Source organism: Anomaloglossus baeobatrachus, chromosome 7 (genome assembly GCF_048569485.1).
Source record: "Anomaloglossus baeobatrachus isolate aAnoBae1 chromosome 7, aAnoBae1.hap1, whole genome shotgun sequence".
Lineage (NCBI taxonomy): Eukaryota > Metazoa > Chordata > Amphibia > Anura > Aromobatidae > Anomaloglossus > Anomaloglossus baeobatrachus.
This window is the reverse complement of record NC_134359.1, coordinates 258,408,279-258,431,431: the sequence shown is the minus strand read 5'-3', so window position 1 is coordinate 258,431,431 and position 23,153 is coordinate 258,408,279. Positions and strand designations below refer to the sequence as shown.

Genomic DNA, 23,153 nt, shown 5'->3' with positions numbered 1-23,153 from the left:
GATCCTTTATTAGGGGGGAAAACAAGAGTCGTCCCGCACGTTCTCTCCGCATCATAGACAGCCTGTCATATCAAATACGCCCGAAACTCACTTCCTAATGACTTGCACCCCTTATGTCTCCTGCAGTGATATATTTGATGCCATGTTCCCCGTCAATCACATCGCTGGAGAGACTGTGATACTACAAGGTAAGAAGGTCATAAATTTACTGCATTTATACACTCTGTATAGAATATTAAAGGGAGTTTCCTTCTATGATAAGAAAGAGACAAAACCCAAGAGAAAAACACAAAATGAGCATATAATAAATAACTAAATAAGTAAATAGTAGTACATATAAATAATATAGCACACTTGGTTAACACCGGTTGATCAAAGAGCGTAAAGGTCTTCCCACCACAACAAGGTGAACCCATCGGGATGGTTCGACTTTAGTATTTACGGGAACCTGTCACTAGATTTGGCGACTATAAGCCACCACCAGTGAGCTCTTATATACAGCATTCCAGAATACTGTATATAAGAGCCCAGGCCGCTGTGTAGAACGTAATTTTTTTTTTATAATACTTACCTAAAGGTCGCTTTACACGCAACGAGATGTCGTTGGGGTCACGGAATTCGTGCCGCACATCCGACCTCGTTAGCGACGTCGTTGCGTGTGAAACGTACGAACGACCGCTAACGATCAAAATTACTCACCTTATCGTTGATCGTTGACACGTCGTTCTAATGCCAGATATCGTTGCTGTTGCAGGACGCAGGTTGTTCGTCGTTCCTGAGGCAGCACACATCGCTACGCGTGACACCGCAGGAACGAAGAGCAACACCTTACCTGCGTCCTCCGGCAACGAGGTGGGCGTGACTTTCATGCGGCTGGTCTCCGCCCCTCCGCTTCAATTAGACGGCTGCCGTGTGACGCCGCACAATTCGCCCCCTTAGAAAGGAGGCGGTTTGCCGGCCACAGCGACGTCGCTAGGCAGGTAATTCCGTTTGGCAGGCCCTAGCGATATTGTGCGCCACGGGCAGTGATTTTCCCGTGACGCACAAACGACGGGGGCGGGTGCTTTCACCAGCGACATTGCTAGCGATGTCGCTGCATGTAAAGCAGCCTTAAGGGGCGGTCCGGTCTGATGGGTGTTTCTGCTCTCCAGTCCAGTGCCTCCTCTCTGCTGTGATCTCCGTCCTCCTTCTATCCAGCCCAGGCCCACCTTGCAGTCCTGCGCAGGTGGACTTTGATCAAAATACCGTAATTACACCAATAACCACAATAACCATATGAGGCCTCTATTGCATGATTTCAAATAGCCACCAAAAAAGGAATATGCAGGCCATATTATATATCAATCATCTTTATTAACAACATAAATTATAAAAATTATAAAAACACATAACAATTTAATGGTACAGCCCAGGAGGGACGGATGGAATAATGTGGACACCGGGCACTTGTTATACTGTCATCAATGGAATCCATAAAACTGGATGGTATGAAATGTTGTTCTATTTATACATTCATAAGTAACTGCAACCTTTACCAGTAGTAAATATCAATTGGTATATAGCATTATCAAAGGTATGGTTTGCAGTGCAATAAAGAATGAATACAACATAACATTACCAAGGAGTCCAAAACGTAAGATTGCCACGGCCTCCAACATTATTTTGGAATGCTGTATATAAGAGCTCACTGATGGTGGCTGCAGCTCATAAGGGAAAAACTTTGTTTTAAAACCTTATCTTGTAAAGTCAATGTGAATAAGAGCAGAGAAGGACAATGCCACTGTAGAATAGTAAGAAACAGGGGGCTCCTACATTGTCCCTCACTCTAGGGGACCCTATACTATCCCTCACCTTCATTTTACCCCTAATGGTGGAGACGCCGGAAGCCCATGCCTTACTATACTCCTGAGTAAAGCTGATCTGTCTTCCCCCACCACCTCCTAGGGAAGGCAGGGACAGGAGTGTGATGGCAACACAGATGCGATAGACAGGGACAATAGAAACTCACTCACATGGCACACTCACAGGAACAAACCGTAAGAAACTAAAGGGGAAAGCAAGAAAAGTAATGCAGCAACAAAAAGACAACAACCACACACCACAATAATTTCACAACCACCAGTAAGCCTGGACAAATCTACGTCTACAGGCCAGGTATAGACAAGCTATAGCTGGCACCATAAGAACAGTGTAGGCAGCATATATAGGAGGAGAGTGTATATGACTGGCTCTCCCATAGCATGTGACAAAGGAGACTAACAAGCAGCCCAGCAGAAAATAAGTCTTGCTATCCTGCCCATGATCCACAGGTCTCTGAGTCGACGCCGAGTCTCCCTGCGCTGTTAGCAGGCAGAGTGCAGGAACCTGAAGTTTCCCCAGATCCTGACGCCGCCATGACACTCAGTGATGCCTGCAAAAACCTCCTTGTGAGAGACAAGGCCCGAACTACAGCACCTGTCCTGCGAAGCTATAAGATGATGTGCCTTGCTCAGAGGGAAGGACCATACCCCATTTGTACAGAGTACAAAAAAACAAATGAGCTGGAGCATAGATTGGTGCATTGATATATTGCCTGGCATCTGCCTGGTCTAATAGTACGGGCGTCACTAATAGGCTGTAAGCAGGCATGGTGGACTACACAGTTCTGTGAGTGGTTGCTCATCAGTATGTTGCTTCTTCGCCTTTTATCTCAGCGGCATTTCTGCATTAGTATTGTGACCAGGTATCAGCCTTTTTTTTTTTGCTACCAAAGACTACCAGTTGTCAGACAACAGAATGTACAGAAACTGACTCTGTACATCCTGTCCCTGATGCGATCGCTGCAGTCAATCACTTTTTTTCTGGAGATGAAGTTAAATGAACTTGTATTTTTTTTCTCCCCCTAAAGGTATTGAAGAGTGATGGGCAGAGCCAGACTGTAAAAGTCTAGATCCGTGCCAGTTGAAAAGCACCCGGGCCCATAGTTCTCAGGGAACTCCGGGTAGCGATCCAGGTTCGGCCACCTGGGTAATAAGAAAAATTAAGGAAAATAAGAATAAGGGCGGCTTTGCACGTTGCGACATCGCACGTGCGATGTCGGTGGGGTCAAATCGAAAGTGACGCACATCCGGCGTCACTTTCGACATCGTACTGTGCAAATGCTAGATGATACGATGAACGAGCGCAAAAACGTCGTTATCGTATCATCGTTGCATTCGCCGACATTTCCATAATGCCGGAGCAGCGACAGGTACGATGTTGTTCCTCGTTCCTGCGGCAGCACACATCGCTGTGTGTAAAGCCGCAGGAGCAAGGAACATCTCCTTACCTGCCGTCGCCGGCTATGCGGAAGGACGGAGGTGGGCGGGATGTTTACATCCTGCTCATCTCCGCCCCTCCGCCGCTATTGGCCGCCTGCCGTGTGACATCGCTATGACGCCGCACGACCCGCCCCCTTAGGAAGGAGGCGGGTCGCCGGCCAGAGCGACGGTCGCAGGGCAGGTGAGTGCATGTGAAGCTGGCGTAGCGATAATTTTCGCTACGCCAGCTATCACACGATATCATACCTGCGACGGGGGCGGGAACTATCGCGTGCGACATCGCAGCATCGACTTGCGATGTCGCAACGTGCAAAGCCCGCCTAAAGCAAGCACTTTATACTTACTGGTCTCTGCCCAGCTGTAACTTTGCTTAGGCCGCTCACTCTACTTCCGGGACCACTCATTATCCTTCATACATATTCACTGCTTCCCCAGCCCACCGATATTCCACCGTCTCTGATTGGTTGCAGTCAGACAGCGCCCCAGTCTGTTTTACAGTGTGTCTGACTGCAACCAATCAGAGGCACTGTGGGTGTCTAGATTGATGTAAAAATAAATAGTTAAATAAAAAAAAATTGGCATAGGGTCCCCCCATATTATAATACTCAGCCCAGATAAATCATACAGCTACAGGCTGGAGCCCCCAGCTTTGCACTAATCTTGGCTGTGTATCAAAATAAGGGGAACTGCATGCGGCTTTTTTTTTAACTATTTAAATATTTATTTTTTTAAATGGCGTGTCCCCCTTTCCCCCCCAATTTGATACCCAGCCATGATAAAACTGACAGCTGGGAGCTGGTATTCTCAGGCTGGGGAGGCCCATGGTTATTGAGGCCCCACCAGCCTGAAAATAGCCTGCAGCAACCGAGGATTGTCGCTTCCATTAGATGCGACAATCCCGTAACTTTACCTCGCTCATTCTGCTTGCCCTAGTGTATTGGCAATCTGGGTAATAAGGGGTTAATAACAGCTCCAAGCTGCCACTAATCCTTAGATTAGTAATGGGAGGTGTCTATGAACCCCCCCATTACTAATCTGTAAGTGAAAAGAAATAAACACAAACACTGAAAAAATCCTTTATTTGAAATAAAATATAAAACCCCTACACCCTCTTTCAGCCCTTTATTAACCCCCAAAACACTCAGGTCCGACGTAATCCACACAAGGTCCCACGACAATTCCAGCTCTGCTACATCTGAAGTGATAAACGGTGGGCATATAACATGACCGGCCACTGTGAGCTTCAGGCAGAATGATCTGCAGCGGTGACATCACTGAAATTATTTGCGGTCATAGCTGGAGGTTCCTCCAGTCCTTCACCTGTGATCGCAGGTAACCCGACCTTAGGTGACCGCATTGAACTGAGTGACCTCACCTGAGGTCAGGTTACCTGCCATCATAGGGGAAGGACCGTGGGAACCTCCAGCTGTGACTGCAAATAACCTGAGCAGCTCATCGCTGCTGCTCATTTTTTTCCTGAAGCTCACAGTGGGCGGTCATGTTCTGTCTATCTGTCACTTCAGATATAGCACAGCTGGAATTGTCATGGGACCTCGTGTGGATTACTTCAGACCTGGGTGTTTTAGGTGTTAATAAAGGGGTGAAAGAGGGTTTTTTTGTATTTTATTTCAAATAAAGGATTTTTATCATGCTTGTGTTTTATTTCTATGAGGGGTCTCATAGATGCCTGCCATTACTAATCTAGAGCTTATTGGCTGCTGTGAGCTGTTTTTAACCCCTTATTACCCCGATTGCCACTGCACCAGGGTAATCGGGATTAGCTGGGTAAAGTTCCGGGATTGACGCATCTAATGGATGCGACAATCCTGGATGGCTGAAGGCTGCTAATTTTAGGCTGGGGGGCCCCTAATAACCATGGGCCTCCCCAGCCTGAGAATACCAGCTCCCCGCTGTCGGCTTTATCATGACTGGGTATCAAAATTAGAGGGGACCGCATGTCATTTTTTAAATGATATTTTTTATTTTGATACACAGCCAAGATAAGTGCATGGCTGGGGGCTGCAGCCTGTAGCCGTTTGCTTTGTCTGTGCTGGGTATCATAATACAAAGAGACCCTATGCCAATCTTTTTATTTATTTATACATCAATTTAGACACCCACAGCGCCTTTGATTGGTTGCAGTCAGACACATTGTCAGAAAGGGTGGGGGCGCTATCTGACTGCAACCAATCAGAGTAATGGGGACTGCCGGTGGGCGAGGGAAGCAGTGCATATGTATGAAGATAATGAGTGGCCCCGGAAATAGAGTGAGTGGCCTGGAAGCAGAGTTACAGCCGTACGGAGATCGGTAAGTATAAAGCGCTTGCTATAATCCCATAGGCTTATATGGGGACTGGCAGTTAAATAGTTAGAAATTCTGTGCCTTGGTGGTTCCACTCCTGACAACAGGTATCTAGGTTTAACAAATCTAATTACTAGGTCCTCTTGTCTCTGAGTAGTTGAAGCCTCAATGGATTAATTTTTTCATCCTATGTGTACTTTCTTGAATAAGGTGGTCAATTATGAAAGGAGGTAACACAAACCAATTTTTAGAAATATTGGTGTTCCCATGATGTTGATGGCAGTACAATCTATTTCCTCCTGGTACCTATTTGTAGGATGTGTAGTTAGCTGCATAATCCAGACAATCTCTCATTTGTAAAGAAAGGTTCGGCGATGGAGGAACTGTATGTTTTATAAGATCACATCGTAGGTGTCACGGAGTATGAAATGACAGAACAGGGGCTTCTTGGCTGGCCCTCAGACTTGAGACCCTGCGCTGTCCCTTATCTCAGAGGTAGGCTTGATGTTAGTGAGGACTGAGCCCCCAGCGTGACCCTGACTTCTGTCCAAGCCCTGATCTTACTCCCCTCTCCCCCACCCTTGGGGCGGGCCGGGAATACAGTAACAAAACCCCACAGAAACCATACGAACAAGGGATAACAAAAACTTGTACACACTGCACTCAACACACAGGAGAGACTATACGTGTAGAGAGGAATAAAGAAAAGGGAAGCAAGTAAATGTATGACATTGGAACTTCCATCACCCAAAATAGCAACTACAGATCACCAAGAACTGGACCACCACAAAGACCGGAATCGCTGGAGCTATGAAGCTGAAGTTATTATCGGCTCAGAAACACAGGCTCCAATACCTTAAATAGGAAAGAGACAGCTATGGGTGGTAATTAGCAACCTGCTACTAGGAGCCGCACACAAATCCACAAGAATTAATTGCTGCCGGGCTGGAAATGAATCAGCCGACGGCCGGCTCAGGAAGAGCAACTAGGAAAACTCAGGTTGCCTTTCAGACTCTATAATGTGAACATAGTCTGACACAGTAGTGGCACCCCACGAGTGTGGAACCAAACACCGGATGACACTAGGATCTAGTTTTCTGAGCATTGTTACGGAGAAGTCCAGAATGGTGGTGTTTATGTAAAGTATTAAAGATGGAGACCAAGACATAACTAATTAGAAAGGATGACCAAAACCATTGGCTTCACCGACATCTGGCACAAGGGTTTTTTTTGCACAATGTCCCAGTCTCCTTGGTGCCATAGGTCTCATCACAGTTATCAGAAGGTATTCCTAATTTTTGGTCTACAGTAGAAGCACTGTGATAAGTATCAGTCACAGGGGGGCCATGTCGCTCATTTCGTGCAATTTGAGGACAACTTGGTGTGTGGCAAGGACCTTTTGTCCCAAATTTCCGTTAAGGAATGTTAGCAGATATGCAGACAGAAGTAGCGTAGATGGGAAAGTATGCAGGAAAGGTGATATACTGCCCCATTTATCTACCCACAACTTAAACACATTACATTTTTGCCTTTTCAACTTCTATAGCTGGGTCTCCGAAATGATTGACTCCTGAGATGATCACGTTTCCTCCACATTCATTTACATTGCCCATTTCTGACATGAACTACAAAAAGCGCAGCTCTGTGGGTTTGGCACGGACCAGACTTTAACTAAAACAATGTGTCCAGATCTCAGGGGATTGTGTTCTGCCGGTGACGGGGCCAAATATGGTCTCCTTGTAACACGTAGACCTTGAATGTTTCCATTGCTATTTGCGCTGTTTTGTCACAAGGTTACATCACATTGCACTTTCTGATTCCACATTTGCTTTGACTCCAGACCTCCCTTCAATATTTTTCAGGGTTATACGGGTCAAATAATTCCAAAGGTTTGGTCTAAAATCTGTACTTGGCCCGTATTCAACATCACAGAAATCTATATGGGGTCGAAGGGTTTTCCTTGTGGCGGGGGGGCGCCAAGTTGGCATAGGGAAACTATTAAGCCATGATACGGCCCTTTGGGAATTTAAAGGGAACCTGTCACCAGATTTAGCGACTATAAATTGTGGCCACCACCACTGAGCTCTTATATACAGCATTCTAGAATACTGTATATAAGAGCCCAGGCCACTGTGTATAAGAAAAAACACTTTATAATACGCACCAATCCGATGGGTGTCGCTGCTCTCCAGTCCAATGGGTGTTGCTGCTCTTTGCTACGATGGGTGTCGCTGCTCTCCGGTCCGGCGCCTCCTCTCTGCTGCAATCTCCGCCCTCTTTCTACCCGGCCCAGTATCCAGTATACGCATCCTACGTCATCCACACTGGCCGATATTGAGGTCCTACGCAGGCGCTCTTTGATCTGCCCTGGTGAGGGCAGAGCAAAGTACTGTAATGTGCAGGCACGAGAAAGGTTAAAGACCGTCCGCGCATGCGCATTACAGTACTTTGATCTGCCCTGAGTAGAACAGATCAAAGTGCGCCTGCGCAGGACCACAATGCTGACCATTGTGGATGATGGGGATGACTTAGGACGCGTCATGCACACAGGCCTCAAAAGAAGAAGGAGACGGCGATCATCTCGGAGAGGAGGCGCCGGACCGGAGAGCAGAGACACCCATTAAACCGGACCGCCTCCTAGGTGAGTATTATAAAGTGATTTTTACGTTCTACACAGCGGCCGAGGCTCTTATATGTAGTATTCTAGAATATTGTACATAAGAGCTCACTGGTGGTGGTCACAGCTTATAGTCACCAAATCTGTTGACAGGTTCCCTTTAAATAAGCAAACCGTAAGAGGACAGGAACTTTAGTGCCACCTATGGAATAAAGCAATCCTAAAATTCAATATCAACCTTTTATAGAGCCTTGCTATGTGACCATGCTCTATAAAGGGTGGATATTGACTTTTAGGATTACTACTTCCAATAGGTGGCGCTAGAATAACTGTACAGTGTATGATACAGTTTTAAAGTGACCCTCCACCCTAGCACAGAGAAGTGACTTATCATTTCTTATGTATAGTCACCCTACCTGGCACCCCCATTTGCCTCCCCCTGCTTCCACCGCTCAGATCAGCAATCAGTTCCTCCTGATTGAAGGATATTCAGCTTTGGGTGGTGGGGAGTGTGGCGGTAAGTCTAGACCACACCTCACCTGTCTGTATTAACCTCCAGCACAGGTAAGCCCGGTGAGGGGTGATTTACCCCTACTGGTGCGCTCTCCGTGCCACTGCAGATGCCATCTTCGAGGCAGGAGAAACTGAACTCTGATCTGAGCCGAGGAGACAACAGGGGCCAAATAGAGGGCACCAAATAGGATAACTATACATATACTATAAAGTCACTTTTCAGTTTCAGGGTGGCCATAATAATCAGATTTCTACATTTCAGCAGTGAAATAATTCAAGGGAATCTGTCAGCAGGTTTTTGTTATGTAATCTGAGAGCAGGTTGTTGGAAAGACAGAGACCCATAATCTAGACATGTATCACTTACTGGATTGCTTGTAGCTGATCACGATTTTATATACTTCAGATCTTGTCATTATCTGAATACTGAGCTCTGTATAACTCCACCCACACCACTGATTAGCAGCTTTCTGTGTACACGGTGCATTGGGAGAAAGATGACAATCAGTGGTGAGGCAGGGTTATACAGAGCTTATGAATATGGACGTATCCTTGGTATAAGCTATGCAGCTGCACAAGGACCCAGGAGTTAAGGGGGCCCATTAGCACCTCTAAAGTAGGTAAAATTGTGCATTATGAGAAGCTACTGGACTGCAAAGGACCCAATTACTGTTCTTGTGCAGGGGCCCTCTTATGTCTGTGTCCACCAATGAATATAGAGGTCTACATGGCAGCTGTCTTAAAAAAAAACAAAAGAAATCAACTGGATTATAAGTTTGTATACATGCAATGTGTAGGAGCATGTTCACACTGGCTATGCAAAAATGAGCAAATACCCTGAACCAAGTAAATAAATAGTACTTAGTTAACATTATTTTGATAAAAAAATGTAAAAACCATCCCACAACATCAAGGTGACCCATATCAGGAAGGTCCTAGCACCTAATATGTAAACCCTTACCATATATCTAGTGATGTAAATGTTTTACTGGTTTATAATATAATCATAAAATGTCTGTTCCTTTAACCTTCAACTTCATTCTGATAAATACTTGTTGTGCTTCAGGTGATGAAGGCGACAACTTCTACGTCATCGATCAAGGAGAAGCTGATGTGAGTATATAACTTTTGCATGGAATATAAGACATGGTGTGACCATGCCGATAGACCAGAATGTTGAGGTTCTTCAACTTGGACCTCTAACCGATGCATTGCTCCATAGAGCGCCTAAACACCTTCAGAACAATTCATAAAATGGCAATGACGCAAGACCCACTTAAATCGGCTGATTTGTGAGCCATTGAATGTTCATTCTCATCCATTAAGTTTCATACTTTTTCTCCCAGGGATCAGGGCATGGACTATAGGTTTCCCTACGACAACTTGACGCTCTTCACTAGAAGAATATTTAAGGCTTCTCACCCAGCTAACCAGTGTCCTGCTCAGCATTGATAGGGGCAATAAGCCAAAAACAGCTGTCTGTTTTCCTTTTTGAGTAGACTTTTGTAGCTGAATATCCTAAGTCATGTAGCAAGGCTAGTTGTATGGCTGGTGTTGACTTATAGAGTTGCTACCTCTAAGACCAGAGTCACACTTGCGAGTGCCTCGCGTGTATCGCTCGTGTGTATCCACGTAAGTATCATATCGCATCACTCGGCACGGCCGCACATTCTCCTGACATGAGTGGGTTAGCTGCATGTATCTCTATGCAGCCGAGACGCTCCTGTTCAGAGAATGTGCGGCCGTGCCGGGTGATGCGATACGAGACTCACGCAAGATACACGTGAGGCACTCGCAAGTGTGATTCTGGTCTAAGAGGTGGATCTGGAGAGCCAGCATTCTTCCTCTTGGATATCTCAGTACCCTTTTCTTAGGCAGCTTTACCTTGACTACTCCAGCTTGGTTCTCTCTACAATGAGAAAGCTTACCCCCCTCTAGACCTTATTTGAACCTAAAAACTATATTTGTCAGCATCACATCCCGTCATGTAAATGGGGTGTGCTGCTGACAGTAATAAAGTTGTATGGAGACTGAATAAGCACATACCTCTGAAGATAGCTCTCTGGAAATATAGCATCAACTTACTATATCGTTGATTGGCACTCATTTCCGGTAGATTTTCTGCCCATATAAATGAGCATTTACTAAGAAAAACTTCAAGCCTTAATCCGGCCTTACACATTAGATGGCTGTCTGCTGAATGACGCATTGGCCGATCATTCGGCTGACTCTCTGAAACACAGGAGCACTCGTTCAGCCTAGCAATTTTTTGTTCTCTTTGAGAAAGCCACTGGCTGGCATGTTGACTGGTGACTTATCTCCGGTAGAACAGTGCAACTTACTTACTATATCACTGATTGGCGCTCGTTTCCGGTAGATTTTCTGCCCATATAAATGAGCCTTTACTAAGAAAAACGTCAAGCCTTAATCCGGCCCTACACATTAGATAGCTATCCGCTGAACAATACATTGGCCGATCATTTGGCCGACTCTCCCAAACACAGGAGCACTCGTTCGGCCTAACGGTTTTGTGTTCTCTTTGAGAAAGCCATCGGCTGACATGTTGACTGGTGACTTATCTCCGGTAGAACAATGCAACTTACTTACTATATCTCTGATTTGCGATTGCTTCTGGTATATTTTCTGCCCACATAAATGAGCCTTTACTAAGAAAAACTTTAAGCCTTAATCCGGCCATACACATTAGATGGCTATCCGGTGAATGATGCTTTGGCCTATCGTTTGGCCGACTCTCTCAAACACTGGAGTACTCGTGTGGCCTAGCGGTTTTCTTTTCTCTGTGAGAATGCCATCGGCTGACATGTCGGCTAGCAGCTTATCTCCGGTAGAACAGTGCAACTTACTATATCATAGATTGGCGCTCGTTTCCGGTAGATTTTCTGCCCATATAAATTGAGCCTACATCAAGAAAAATTTCAAGCCTTAAGCTGGCCAAACACAATTGATTGCTGTCCGCTGAACGACGCATTGGCCGATCGTTCGTCCGACTCTCCAAAACTGAGCAGCACTCATTCGGTCTAGCACTCTTGGGTTCTCTTTAAGAAAGCCACTGGTTGACAAGTCGGTTAGCAGCTTATCTCCGGTAGAACAATGCAACTTACTATATCGCTGATTGGCGCTCGTTTCCGGTAGATTTTTTTGCCCATATAAATTGAGCCTTTATCAAGAGAAACTTCAAGCCTTAAGCCGGCCACACACATGGGTGTCCACTGAATGACGCTTTGGCCAATCGTCCTGCCAGCTCTCCCAAACACAGGAGCCCTTGTTCGGCCTAGCGCTCTTGTATTCTCTTTGAGAAAGCCACTGGTTGACATATCTCCAGTAGGCTTATCTCCGGTAGAACAATGCAATGGGGATGTCCAAAATCAGACATCTTCCCCAACGATTTGTTGGCTGGCACCCTCATCCATACACATTAGACTGTAGGCTAAACTCTTCGATATTGGCAGGTTTGCCTAACATAAGTCTAATGTGTATAGGGGCTTTAAGAAAACCTTACTAAGCAAAGCACAAGTGATGTGATAAGACCTTAGTTTACAATCTTGAGTCAGGGATTTCCAGTGAAGGAAATCTCTAAGCAGCCCTTAGGGATTTGGTCTCTCGTCTTGGAAATTGGAGAACTAATCTTGTGGACTCCAAAAAATGTGATCATGATGTTAGACTTCTCACAAGACCACTTTTGGGTAATCTCCTCCTTTTTTTTTTATGACACCTAGTCATTTTTTTATTATTACATTCATTAAATTTGTATATCCTTCTGATGGATATTTTCAGCCTGGACAGTGATATGATTGCAAGGCAAATATTCCGTAACTAATTCCTGTTGTCCAAACACGGCACCCTCAGAAGGAGACGCGGTATTGACTAATGATTTAACGAGCTCTAAAAAGGTTCCAGAGAATCAGTAAATGGTGTTAAGTCCCTGTGTTTTACTAATGATGCAGTCTGTCTATCGGTCTTAACTCCATAACAAAGAGGATATCACTTTACCTCCTGTTAAGTAACAGAACCTCCAGGGATATATCTTGGCGGTGAGGAGGCCACCAGCAAGGAATGCACCTGAGGGGGACATTAAGGGAACTACTTCATTAGTAATTTGTGGTCCATTGTGCTGAGTGGGTACGGGAATAACCATGGACAATTTTCTCTGCCAAGACCGTCCTTTACTCATGTCCTAAGCGAGGATATTACTAATCTGTACTGTATGTAACTCTTTCCAGTTATGCGGATCAGACAATGGGTCACACTCAGCCGTATGAGTAATTCTGCCCTTTGCCTACTGTGATCTTTTTATGTATATAATAAAACTCAAAATTAGGAAACCTTACCTTTTAAGCCATATTCAATGACAGACTAGACGGCTCAACGGGGGCTTACGAGAAACTGGGCCAAACTTGCACGAGAATTGACCATGTGGACTCTCTATCACATGGAGTTTTGCACAAACTTTGCTGACTGTCATGGCGGCGTGACATTAGAGATTCTGACACTCAGTGGTTTCTCTGATCAAAACAGGAAGACTCAGCCATCGACCTGCTGTGTGCTCAGTCATAGGGAGACTAGCAAGAGTTCATCTCTGCTAGTCTGCTTGTTAGGCTCCTTTGATCACATGTTGTGAGGCGGCCAATCACATCTGCTCTTCTCAGATTTAAGCTGGATGAAATCTTCTACCCATGCCAGCTATAGGTTATACTGTGTTGGTCTGTGTGTTTTGTTGTCCCAAACTATTTGGAAAGTGTTGCTTTTTTCCTGGAGTGGGTGTAGGTTTTAGCTGTCGTCTTAGGCCTAAGCCACACAGCATGAAAATCTGTGCGAGTGGAGTGCGATAAAAAATCGCATTCCACTCGGATTAATATTAGCCTGTGTGTCAGCACCCATGAGCGATTATTTTCTCAGCCCTAATCGGACCAAGAAAACAATCACAGCATGCTGCGCCTGTAATGCGATCCTGTTTTCTCTCGCACCCATTCAAGTCTATGGGGCGAGAGAAAAATCACAGTACACCGGTGTACCACGAGTGCAGGGCGAGAATGGCAATAGCCAGCTACGGAGGAGAGAGGGAGATAAATCCCTCCCTGCCCTCTGCAGCACCCGCCCGCCTCTCCTCGGTGCCGGCCCGCCCCCCGTAGCTGAGGTCCGATCGGACCTCAATCGCAGGGACACTCGCATGACACTCAGCTCTGCTGTACTACCAGCGTGAGCCGAGTGTCATGCAAGGGGATCGCAGTAATCCCCGTGTGACCCCAGCCTTATTGTTTCTTCCCTGCTCTTGTTTTCCTCCTTATCTTTTTTTTTTGTCTTATACCTCTGTGAGTGCGTGCTGTATGACAGGGTTTGGATTTCCCCTGTCTGTCTATTTTTACATGTTTAATCTCACTCCTGTCCTGGCTCCTGCTGGAAAAGGGGTAGGGGGTATCAGATCAGGGCTGCTCAGGAGCAGGGCCAGGAAGGAGACTCGGGCATCCCAACCTTTAGGAGTATCCCTAAGACTAGGGATAACATAGGGCCCCCTAGTCTATGGGTCAGCTTAGGGGCCCTAGTTTCCTGCTATCCCCATAGTCATCTTGAGACTCTCACAGTGCCATGTAGTTGCAATCAACTCAAGTAGATTGTTAGGGACAGTTTAAGAACTCAAAACTGTCCTGTCCAAACTAGGTCAAATAATACCCATGGACCACCTGTTTATCCTGTCATAGATAAACCATAGTCATAATCCTCTTGAAATTGATGGTAAGGTTTTGACTATTGAAGGCCTTATGAAAAATAGTCTCCTCAATGTCTTGTATGTGTTTGGGTTTTGAGGTCCTCAATGACTTCTGTGGTTGTCTTGATCAACTTCTTATATATTTTTTTTTTCTTAAAATTTTTGCTAATCTTTGCTGGGTTTCTACTTTGACTTGGTTCTTGCTCTGCTCCATCCTATCAGCGTTTGAGGCACTTCTAGCAGAGGAGGTGAATTAAGGTTACATATCTCTGAAAGTAGAGATGACCCATGGGGTGGGATGGATAGGATGATAGGTATTAAATTGCTGATCGCTGATGGTCCACCGTTAGGACCATTATCAATTGTGAGAAGGGGGGGGTCTTGAATTCTCTGGAGAAACCAAAGGTATAAAATTCTCAACTTCTTGTCTAAGAGACTGATGGAGATATCTAAGAACAACGATTGACCATCTCCATCTGTCCTATAGACTTTACATGGTGCTGTAGTGCCCATACTTAACCAACACTCAATTCAAACAGGGGAATTTTCGTGTACAATGAGGGTCCTTACTGGTACACCTCTAACTATCAGCAGTTTATTACCTATTCTGTGAATAGATGAGTTGTCATTGGGTCACAAGCCCTTTAAGCACCCGAGCATGGTAGTGCCCGCTCATCACTAGTTACGAGTACAGAGCACCCGAGCATGGTAGTGCCCGCTCATCACTAGTTACAAGTACAGAGCACCCGAGCATGGTAGTGCTTGCTCATCACTAGTTACCAGTACAGAGCACCCGAGCATGGTAGTGCCCGCTCATCACTAGTTACAAGTACAGAGCACCCGAGCATGGTAGTGCTTGCTCATCACTAGTTACCAGTACAGAGCACCTGAGCATGGTAGTGCTTGCTCATCACTAGTTACGAGTACTGAGCACCTGAGCATGGTAGTGCCCGCTCATCACTAGTTACAAGTACAGAGCACCTGAGCATGGTAGTGCCCGCTCATCACTAGTTACGAGTACTGAGCACCCGAGCATGGTAGTGCCCGCTCATCACTAGTTACGAGTACTGAGCACCTGAGCATGGTAGTGCTCGCTCATCACTAGTTACCAGTACCGAGCACCCGAGCATGGTAGTGCCCACTTATCACTAGTTACGAGTACTGAGCACCCGAGCATGGTAGTGCCCGCTCATCACTAGTTACGAGTACTGAGTACCCGAGCATGGTAGTGCCCGCTCATCACTAGTTACGAGTACTGAGCACCCGAGCATGGTAGTGCTCGCTCATCACTAGTTACCAGTACCGAACACCCGAGCATGGTAGTGCCCGCTCATCACTAGTTACGAGTACTGAGCACCCGAGCATGGTAGTGCCCGCTCATCACTAGTTACGAGTACTGAGCACCCGAGCATGGTAGTGCCCGCTCATCACTAGTTACGGGTATGGAGCACCCGAGCATGGTAGTGCTCGCTCATCACTAGTTACAAGTACAGAGCACCCGAGCATGGTAGTGCCCGCTCATCACTAGTTACGAGTACAGAGCACCTGAGCATGGTAGTGCCTGCTCATCACTAGTTACGAGTACAGAGCACCTGAGCATGGTAGTGCCCGCTCATCACTAGTTACGAGTACAGAGCACCTGAGCATGGTAGTGCCCGCTCATCACTAGTTATGAGTACAGAGCACCTGAGCATGGTAGTGCCCGCTCATCACTAGTTACGAGTACAGAGCACCTGAGCATGGTAGTGCCCGCTCATCACTAGTTATGAGTACAGAGCACTCTAGCATGTTAGTGCTCACTCATCACTAATTGAGATCTCTGCCGGTGGCTACCGTTTAGGCAAAACAGGACTCGACTCAGGACTGGTAAGTGACCTAGATGTCGGACCCCCACAAATCACAAGTGACAGCATATCCTAATAAAAAAATTTTAAGAGCCAGACCTTATCACCCACCATCCTCAATAATGATGCATATCCTACGAATAGAGTAGATTGGTGGAAGCATCTTTATATTAAGGCCTGTGGGCTCGGAATAATTGGGATGGGATGTTTCCAGCATTTTCTGCATACATCAATACTTCTTCAACCTTTGGCGCTCCAGATGAAGCTATAAATCCCAGCATGCCCTGACAGCTACCGGTCCATGTGTATGCGCCGTACGTTTATATCCATGTGGAAAGTATTGGGTGTCTCCCGCGAGCTGATGTTTTGTTATGTAATTGGCAGCTAATATTTTAGGCAGTAGCATTTATCCAGGAGCAGAGCCAGGTCACGTTACATACCGTAGACCTTACCTGACATTAACCCATCGCACGTTTCCCAGAAAAAATGTTCAGACCTGTCTCTGATTAAACCAATTGTGGAGTATCTGAACAGAAGTGATGACACACCGGATCTGTTTCATGGCGGCGAAGATCATAAGGAGCCTTTTCTTAGTACTAACTATAGCAGCACACATGAAAAGCATGGACTTCGAAACTTACAGAAAATGTGAAAGTAATAGAATTTGCCAAAAAAGTTGTCCGCTCGGTGTTAGGTGTTAAGTTTTAATAGTGGCACCCAATATCGTGGCAGGCTCTGTGTCACTTCTCCAAAGATGCCCACCACAAGCTACAAAAAAAACAAACTTTTAGAACTAAACTTTTCTTACTGTTCTAACTTTTTGAACTACAAAATTGCTACCATGACCATTTTTATGTTCTGGGTCAAAGCATTTAAAAGTAGTTGACCCATCCATGAAACTGTCTTGTAAATGAGGACCTGCAGGTGAGTCCAAGTCTGGCCGCAGAAACTTCTGGAGATAATCCAATAAAATGGATTGATGACTATGTTATAGGGGCCAATTCATTAAGGCCCCATTCATACGTAAATGATTCTGGTACGTTTTCATACATACCGGAGACACGGACATACGCAGAACCATTAAAATCAATGGGTTTGCGCACACATCGGTGTTTTCACAATGACCATGTGTCTGTATGGAGCACACACGTGTCCGTGTGTTCTGCAAGGAGACAAGTCAGTTTTTCTCCGGCAGCACTGACGTCACACAGACCACACATTGATGTTATCCATGTGACATATACAGGAGAAAACACTTGTCTTTGAAATAAAATGATTTTCCATGCTCACCTGTCTCCAGCCCTGCTGTCTTCGGTGCTGCTGTCACTTGCTTCCAGGCCCGCTCATTATGCTCATGAATATTCACTGCTCCGCAGACCTGGAACCGGCAGTTTCAGAGCATTCAGCACCAGGGACAGCAGCGCCGGAGACAGGTGAGTAAAAAGATCCTGCTCCCTGTGTGCTATCACAGATAGCACACGGTGAACACTCATGTGCCAAAAACACGGCACATGGATGGCCTTCAACACAAACGTTTTTCACGGAAGTGTGAAAGAGACCTAAGGCGGGCTTTACACATTGCGACATCGCTAGCATCGGCTAGCGATGCCGAGTGCGATAGTGCCGGCCCCCGTCGCACATGCGATATGTGGTGATTGTCGACGTAGCAAACATTATCGCTATGGCAGCTTCACCCGCACTTACCTGGTCGGCGACGTCGCTGTGACTGCCGAACTATTCCTCCGTCAAGGGGGAGGTGCGTTCGGTGTCACAGCGACGTCACCGCGACGTCACTAATCGGTCGGCTAATAAAAGCGGAGGGGCGGAGATGAGCGGGACATAACATCCCGCCCACCATCTTCCTTCCACATTGCCGGTGGACGCAGGTAAGGAAATGTTTGTCGCTCCCGCGGGTTTACACACAGCGATGTGTGGAGCTGCAGGAACGACAAACAACATCGTACCTGCGGTCAACCAATTTATTAACTTTTGATAAAATTTTGGAAAAAAGTTTAAAATTTTGGTACATGCCTATTCTACGGAAAGGTGTTTAGACTTTTTTTTAGCTTAACTCTACTCTTATCACTCTTCAAAAAAAAATGGATGGAGCTTAGCAGGAGGAAGCATGGATAATTGGCCCATTAAACAGCATAAGATGTTATCGAATGGCAACCCGATGCGCCAAAAAATAGAGAAAAAAGGCGGTGTCAGGAGAAGGACTAAGTGCCTAGCGCTAGATCCAGAAAGGTTAACCAACATACTACTGTGCAAAATTGTTAGGTTGGTGTGAGAAAAATGCTACTTGGAGAACTAACCACAGATCTTCTGTGGATTCAGTCTTGCCCAAATCCTTCTGTCTCTTCATATAATCCCACAGACTCGATGGTGTTGAGATCAGGGCCCTGTAGGGGCCGGATCGTCACTTCCAGGGCTCCTTGGTTTTCTTTACCGTTCTTACTGACATTGGCTTTATTTTTGGTGTCATTGTCCTGCTGCACAACAAATTTGGAGCCAATCAGTCGCCTCCCTGATGGTATTACATGATGAATAAATATCTGCCTGTATTTCTCAGCAATGAGGAAACCATTAATCCTTACCAAATCTCCAGCTCTATTTTCTGAAATGCTTCTTACATTTGTAGGACCTTCCACCATGCTTCACTGTTCCTGCAGACACTTATTATTGTGCCGTTCTTCAGCTCTTTACCTAAGAAACTGCCTTCTGTTCCAGCCAAATATTTCACATTTTGAGTCATCAGTCCAGAGCACCTGCTGCCATTTATCGCTTTTCCTAATTTTTCACGCATAGTTGAGTCACTTGGCCTTGTTTTGATAATTAACCACCAATAATTGAAGCCCAAAAGATATGGCTTTTGGCTTCAGTTTTTCCTTAAAGTCATTTCTGGCCAGACTTCTTCCAACAGTTGACAGCTATAGCTGGGTCCCAATGGATTCTGCCAGTTCTGAGCTGATGGCACTACTGGACATCTTCCGATTTCAAAGGTTAATAAGCACGATGTGTCTCATCTGCTGCACTAAGTTTCTTTGACTGACCACTGAGTCTACAATCCTCAACATTGCCAATTTCTTGATGTTCTCAATGTTTAAAAATTTATGCAAATACTTATCCATCATACAATACCATCAGGAATGCATCTGATTGGCCCAATTTTTTCTGGATGAAGAAAACTATCCCAAACATATAGCCAGTGTTATTAAGTACTAGCTTCAGCAGTAAGAGAAGAATGAGTCATGGAAGTGCTGATCCTGCCCCCACAGAGCCCTTATCTCAACATCATCAAGTCATGAAAAGACCAAAGCATTTGCACAAGCCTCATAAACAGAAGATCTGTGGTTAGTTCTCCAAGATGTTTGGAACAACCTCTCTGCCAAGCGCCTTCAAAAACGTCAAGTGAACTAAGTAGAATTGATGTTGTTTTGAAGACAAAAGGCGGTCACACCAAATATTGGTTTGGTTTAGATTTCTATTTTGTTCATTCACTTTGCATTTGTTAATTAACTATTAACGTCTAGTTTTGAAAAAAATTCTTACTGTTCTTAACATTCTTATGGAGCTGGTGGATATTAGAGACTTTGCGCTCCTTTTGAGGAGGCCTCACAGATGCTCAATAGGGTTTAGGTCTGGAGACATACCTGGCCAGTTGAGCACCTTTACCCTCAATTTCTTTAGCAAGGCAGTGGTCGTCTTGGAGGTGTGTTTGGTGTCGTTATTATGTTGGGATATGAAAAGAGGAAATCATATTTCCTTCAGTATGTCACAATACATGGTTCCCTCAATGAACTGTAACTCCCCACAGCTGGCAGCACTCATGTAGCCCCAAACCATGACACTCCCACCACCATGCCTGACTGTAGGCAGGACAAACTTGTCTTTAGCGGGCTTTACACGCTGTGACATCGCTAATGCGGAGTCACGGATTTTGTGACGCACATCCGGCCGCATTAGCGATGCCGTTGCGTGTGACACCGATAAGCGATTTTGCATCGTTGCAAAAACGTGCAAAATCGCTAATCGGCGACATGGGGGTCCATTCTTAAAAATCGTTACTGCAGCAGTAACGAAGTTGTTCCTCGTTCCTGCGGCAGCACACATCACTGCGTGTGACGCTGCAGGGACGAGGAAGCTCCCCTTACCTGCCTCCCGGCCGCTATGAGGAAGGAAGGAGGTGGGCGGGATGTTACGTCCCGCTCATCTCCGCTGCTATTGGGCGGCGGTTCAGTGACGCTTCAGTGACGTCGCTGTGACGCCGCACGGACCGCCCCCTTAGAAAGGAGGCGGTTCGCCCGTCACAGCGACGTCGCCGGACAGGTAAGTATGTGTGACGGCTGTTGTGCGGCACGGGCAGCGATTTGCCCGTGTCGCGCAACAGATGGGGGCGGGTACCCACACTAGCAATATCGGGACCGATATCGCAGTGTGTAAAGTAGCCTTTAGTCCTCTTCACCTTGTTGCCACCACACACGCTTGACACTATCTGAACTCAATAAGTTTATCTTGGTCTCATCAGCTCACAGGACATGGTTCCAGTAATCCATGTCCTTAAGGCCCCTTTACACACTGCAACACTGCTAGCGATATTGCTGTAACGTCACCGGTTTTATGACGTAATAGTGACCTCCCCAGTGACATTGCAGTGTGTGACACGCATCAGCAACCTGGCTCCCGCTGTGAGGTCGCTAATCGCTACAAATCTTTCAGGACCATTTTTTGGTCTTTTGTTTCCCACTGCGCAGCATGCATCGGTGTGTTTGACACCGTTACAACGACATCGTTAGCGACTTAGCCCGCAGGCATGCTATAGCGTTCCCTACCAGCGAGGTCGTTCTGCAGGTCCGGGATCGCTGGAAAGTCTCTAAACGCTGTTGCGTCGTTGGCCAGATCTGCCTGTTTGACAGCTCACCAGCGACTGTTTGGAGACTTTCCAGCGATCCCGGCCAGGTCGGGATCGCTGGTGGGATCGCTAGAAAGTCTCAGTGTGTAAAGGGGCCTTTAGTTCTCCTTGTCTTCAGCAAACTGTTTGTGGCTTTCTTATGCATCATCTTTAGAAGAGGCTTCCTTCTGGAACGACAGCATGGTGCCACGTATGGGCTGAGCACCGACAGGCTGACCCCCACCACCACCCCTGTAACCTCTGCAGCAATGCTGGCAGCACTTACAGTCATATGAAAAAGTTTGGGCACCCCTATTAATGTTAACCTTTTTTCTTTATAACAATTTGGGTTTTTGCAGCAGCTATTTCAGTTTCATATATCTAATAACTGATGGACTGAGTAATATTTCTGGATTGAAATGAGGTTTATTGTACTAACAGAAAATGTGCAATCCGCATTTAAACAAAATTTGACCGATGCAAAAGTATATGGAGACTATTGTCCTGAGCACATGTGTTCAACGTCTGTGATCAACCATGGCGAGGTCTGTTCTGAGTGGAACCTGTCTAGATAAACCGCTGTATGGTCTTGGCCACCATGCTACAGCTCAGTTTTAGTTGGTGACAATCTTCTTATAGCCTAGGCCATCTTTATGTAGATCAACAATTCTTTATTTCAGATTCTCAGAGAATTCTTTGCCATGAGGAGCCATGTTGAACTTCCAGTGACCAGTATGAGAGAGTGTGTGAGGGATAACACCAAATGTAACACGCCTGCTCCCCATTCACACCTGAGACCTTGTAACACTAATGAGTCATATGACATATTGGAGGGCACAATTTGGCCATTTTCACTTAGGGGTGTACTGACTTTTATTGTCAGCGGTTTAGACATTAATGGCTATGTTGAGTTATTTAGAGGGCACCAAATTTACACTATTATACAAGCTATACACTGACTACTTTACATTGTATCAAGGTGTCATATATTAAGTGTTGTCCCATGAAAAGGTATAATAAAATATTTACAAAAATGTGAGGGTGTACTCACTTTTGTGATAAAGTGTAAGTCCCCTGCTTGGTATAGTAGTACCGCAGCAGCTGGAACACCGCAGTCTTGTTGATCTGGTCTTAGAAATGTCATAGCCTTAAGTGACATTTACTTTCCTGTATCTTCTCGCACATCTGTATGAAAGTACGTGTGAAGGAGCTGTGTTAGTGGGATGAGTGCGTGCTTCCTCAACCACTTGAAAGAAGCACTTGTTAGGACACAGATGTAGAAACATGGTCGGGACTCTGCGGGCGCCTCGCTCGCCTGTGTAACTCTTTGAATACGTAATGGCCCAGCTTTACTCCTGACCTCAGCCACATGAAGGCCTCCGAGCAGAAACCCAAAGCTTGAGCTAAAAGTGAAAAGCATTTACAGTACAAACATCTCTCTTCTCCTCAGTTCACATTGGTTCATTACCCAACCTTAAGGGCCTCTAGATGCTTTACAGTGATAAGAACTGTAAGAATGGCTCACTTCAAAGCCTAGTGTCAAGACGGTGGCATGTGAGGACAAGGAGGACCTATCTACAGCCAGGATTGGCTTTCATGTGGCTCACCACAAAGGGATGGGCACACATCGGAGGTGTCCCAGGATCGTACACAGACATCGAAATTTAGCTATTTTGTGGATAAATAGAGGACGCAGCAATGTCCTGAAATCTTGTGTTATTTCTCAGATTTGCCAACTTTTAAAGAGGAGTTTTCAAGATTTAAAAAAAAATGTAGTAGAATCGAACTTACTAATCAGTGGTCATTAAGAATTCTCTACCCCTTCAGAAAAGTTAACCATTCATGCCACAATTAGCGGCCACAATAACATCGCGTATTGTGGTCACATGACCTTAACTCATGAGTCATTGGATGATGCAGTCACATAATCACAGTACGTGATATCACTATGCTCGGCAAGACT

General features: G+C 45.7%; 1 protein-coding gene across 2 annotated transcripts in view; it reads left to right on the top strand.

The window, feature by feature from the left end:
• Positions 1 to 23,153, top strand: part of PRKAR1B (protein kinase cAMP-dependent type I regulatory subunit beta) — a 221,518-nt gene that overhangs the window by 125,944 nt on the left and 72,421 nt on the right. For both annotated transcript variants that reach the window (XM_075318062.1, XM_075318061.1), the window contains exons 5-6: positions 127 to 188; positions 9,797 to 9,843. In XM_075318062.1, coding sequence (XP_075174177.1) covers positions 127 to 188; positions 9,797 to 9,843 — 109 coding nt within the window. The remainder of the gene's footprint in view (positions 1 to 126; positions 189 to 9,796; positions 9,844 to 23,153) is intronic.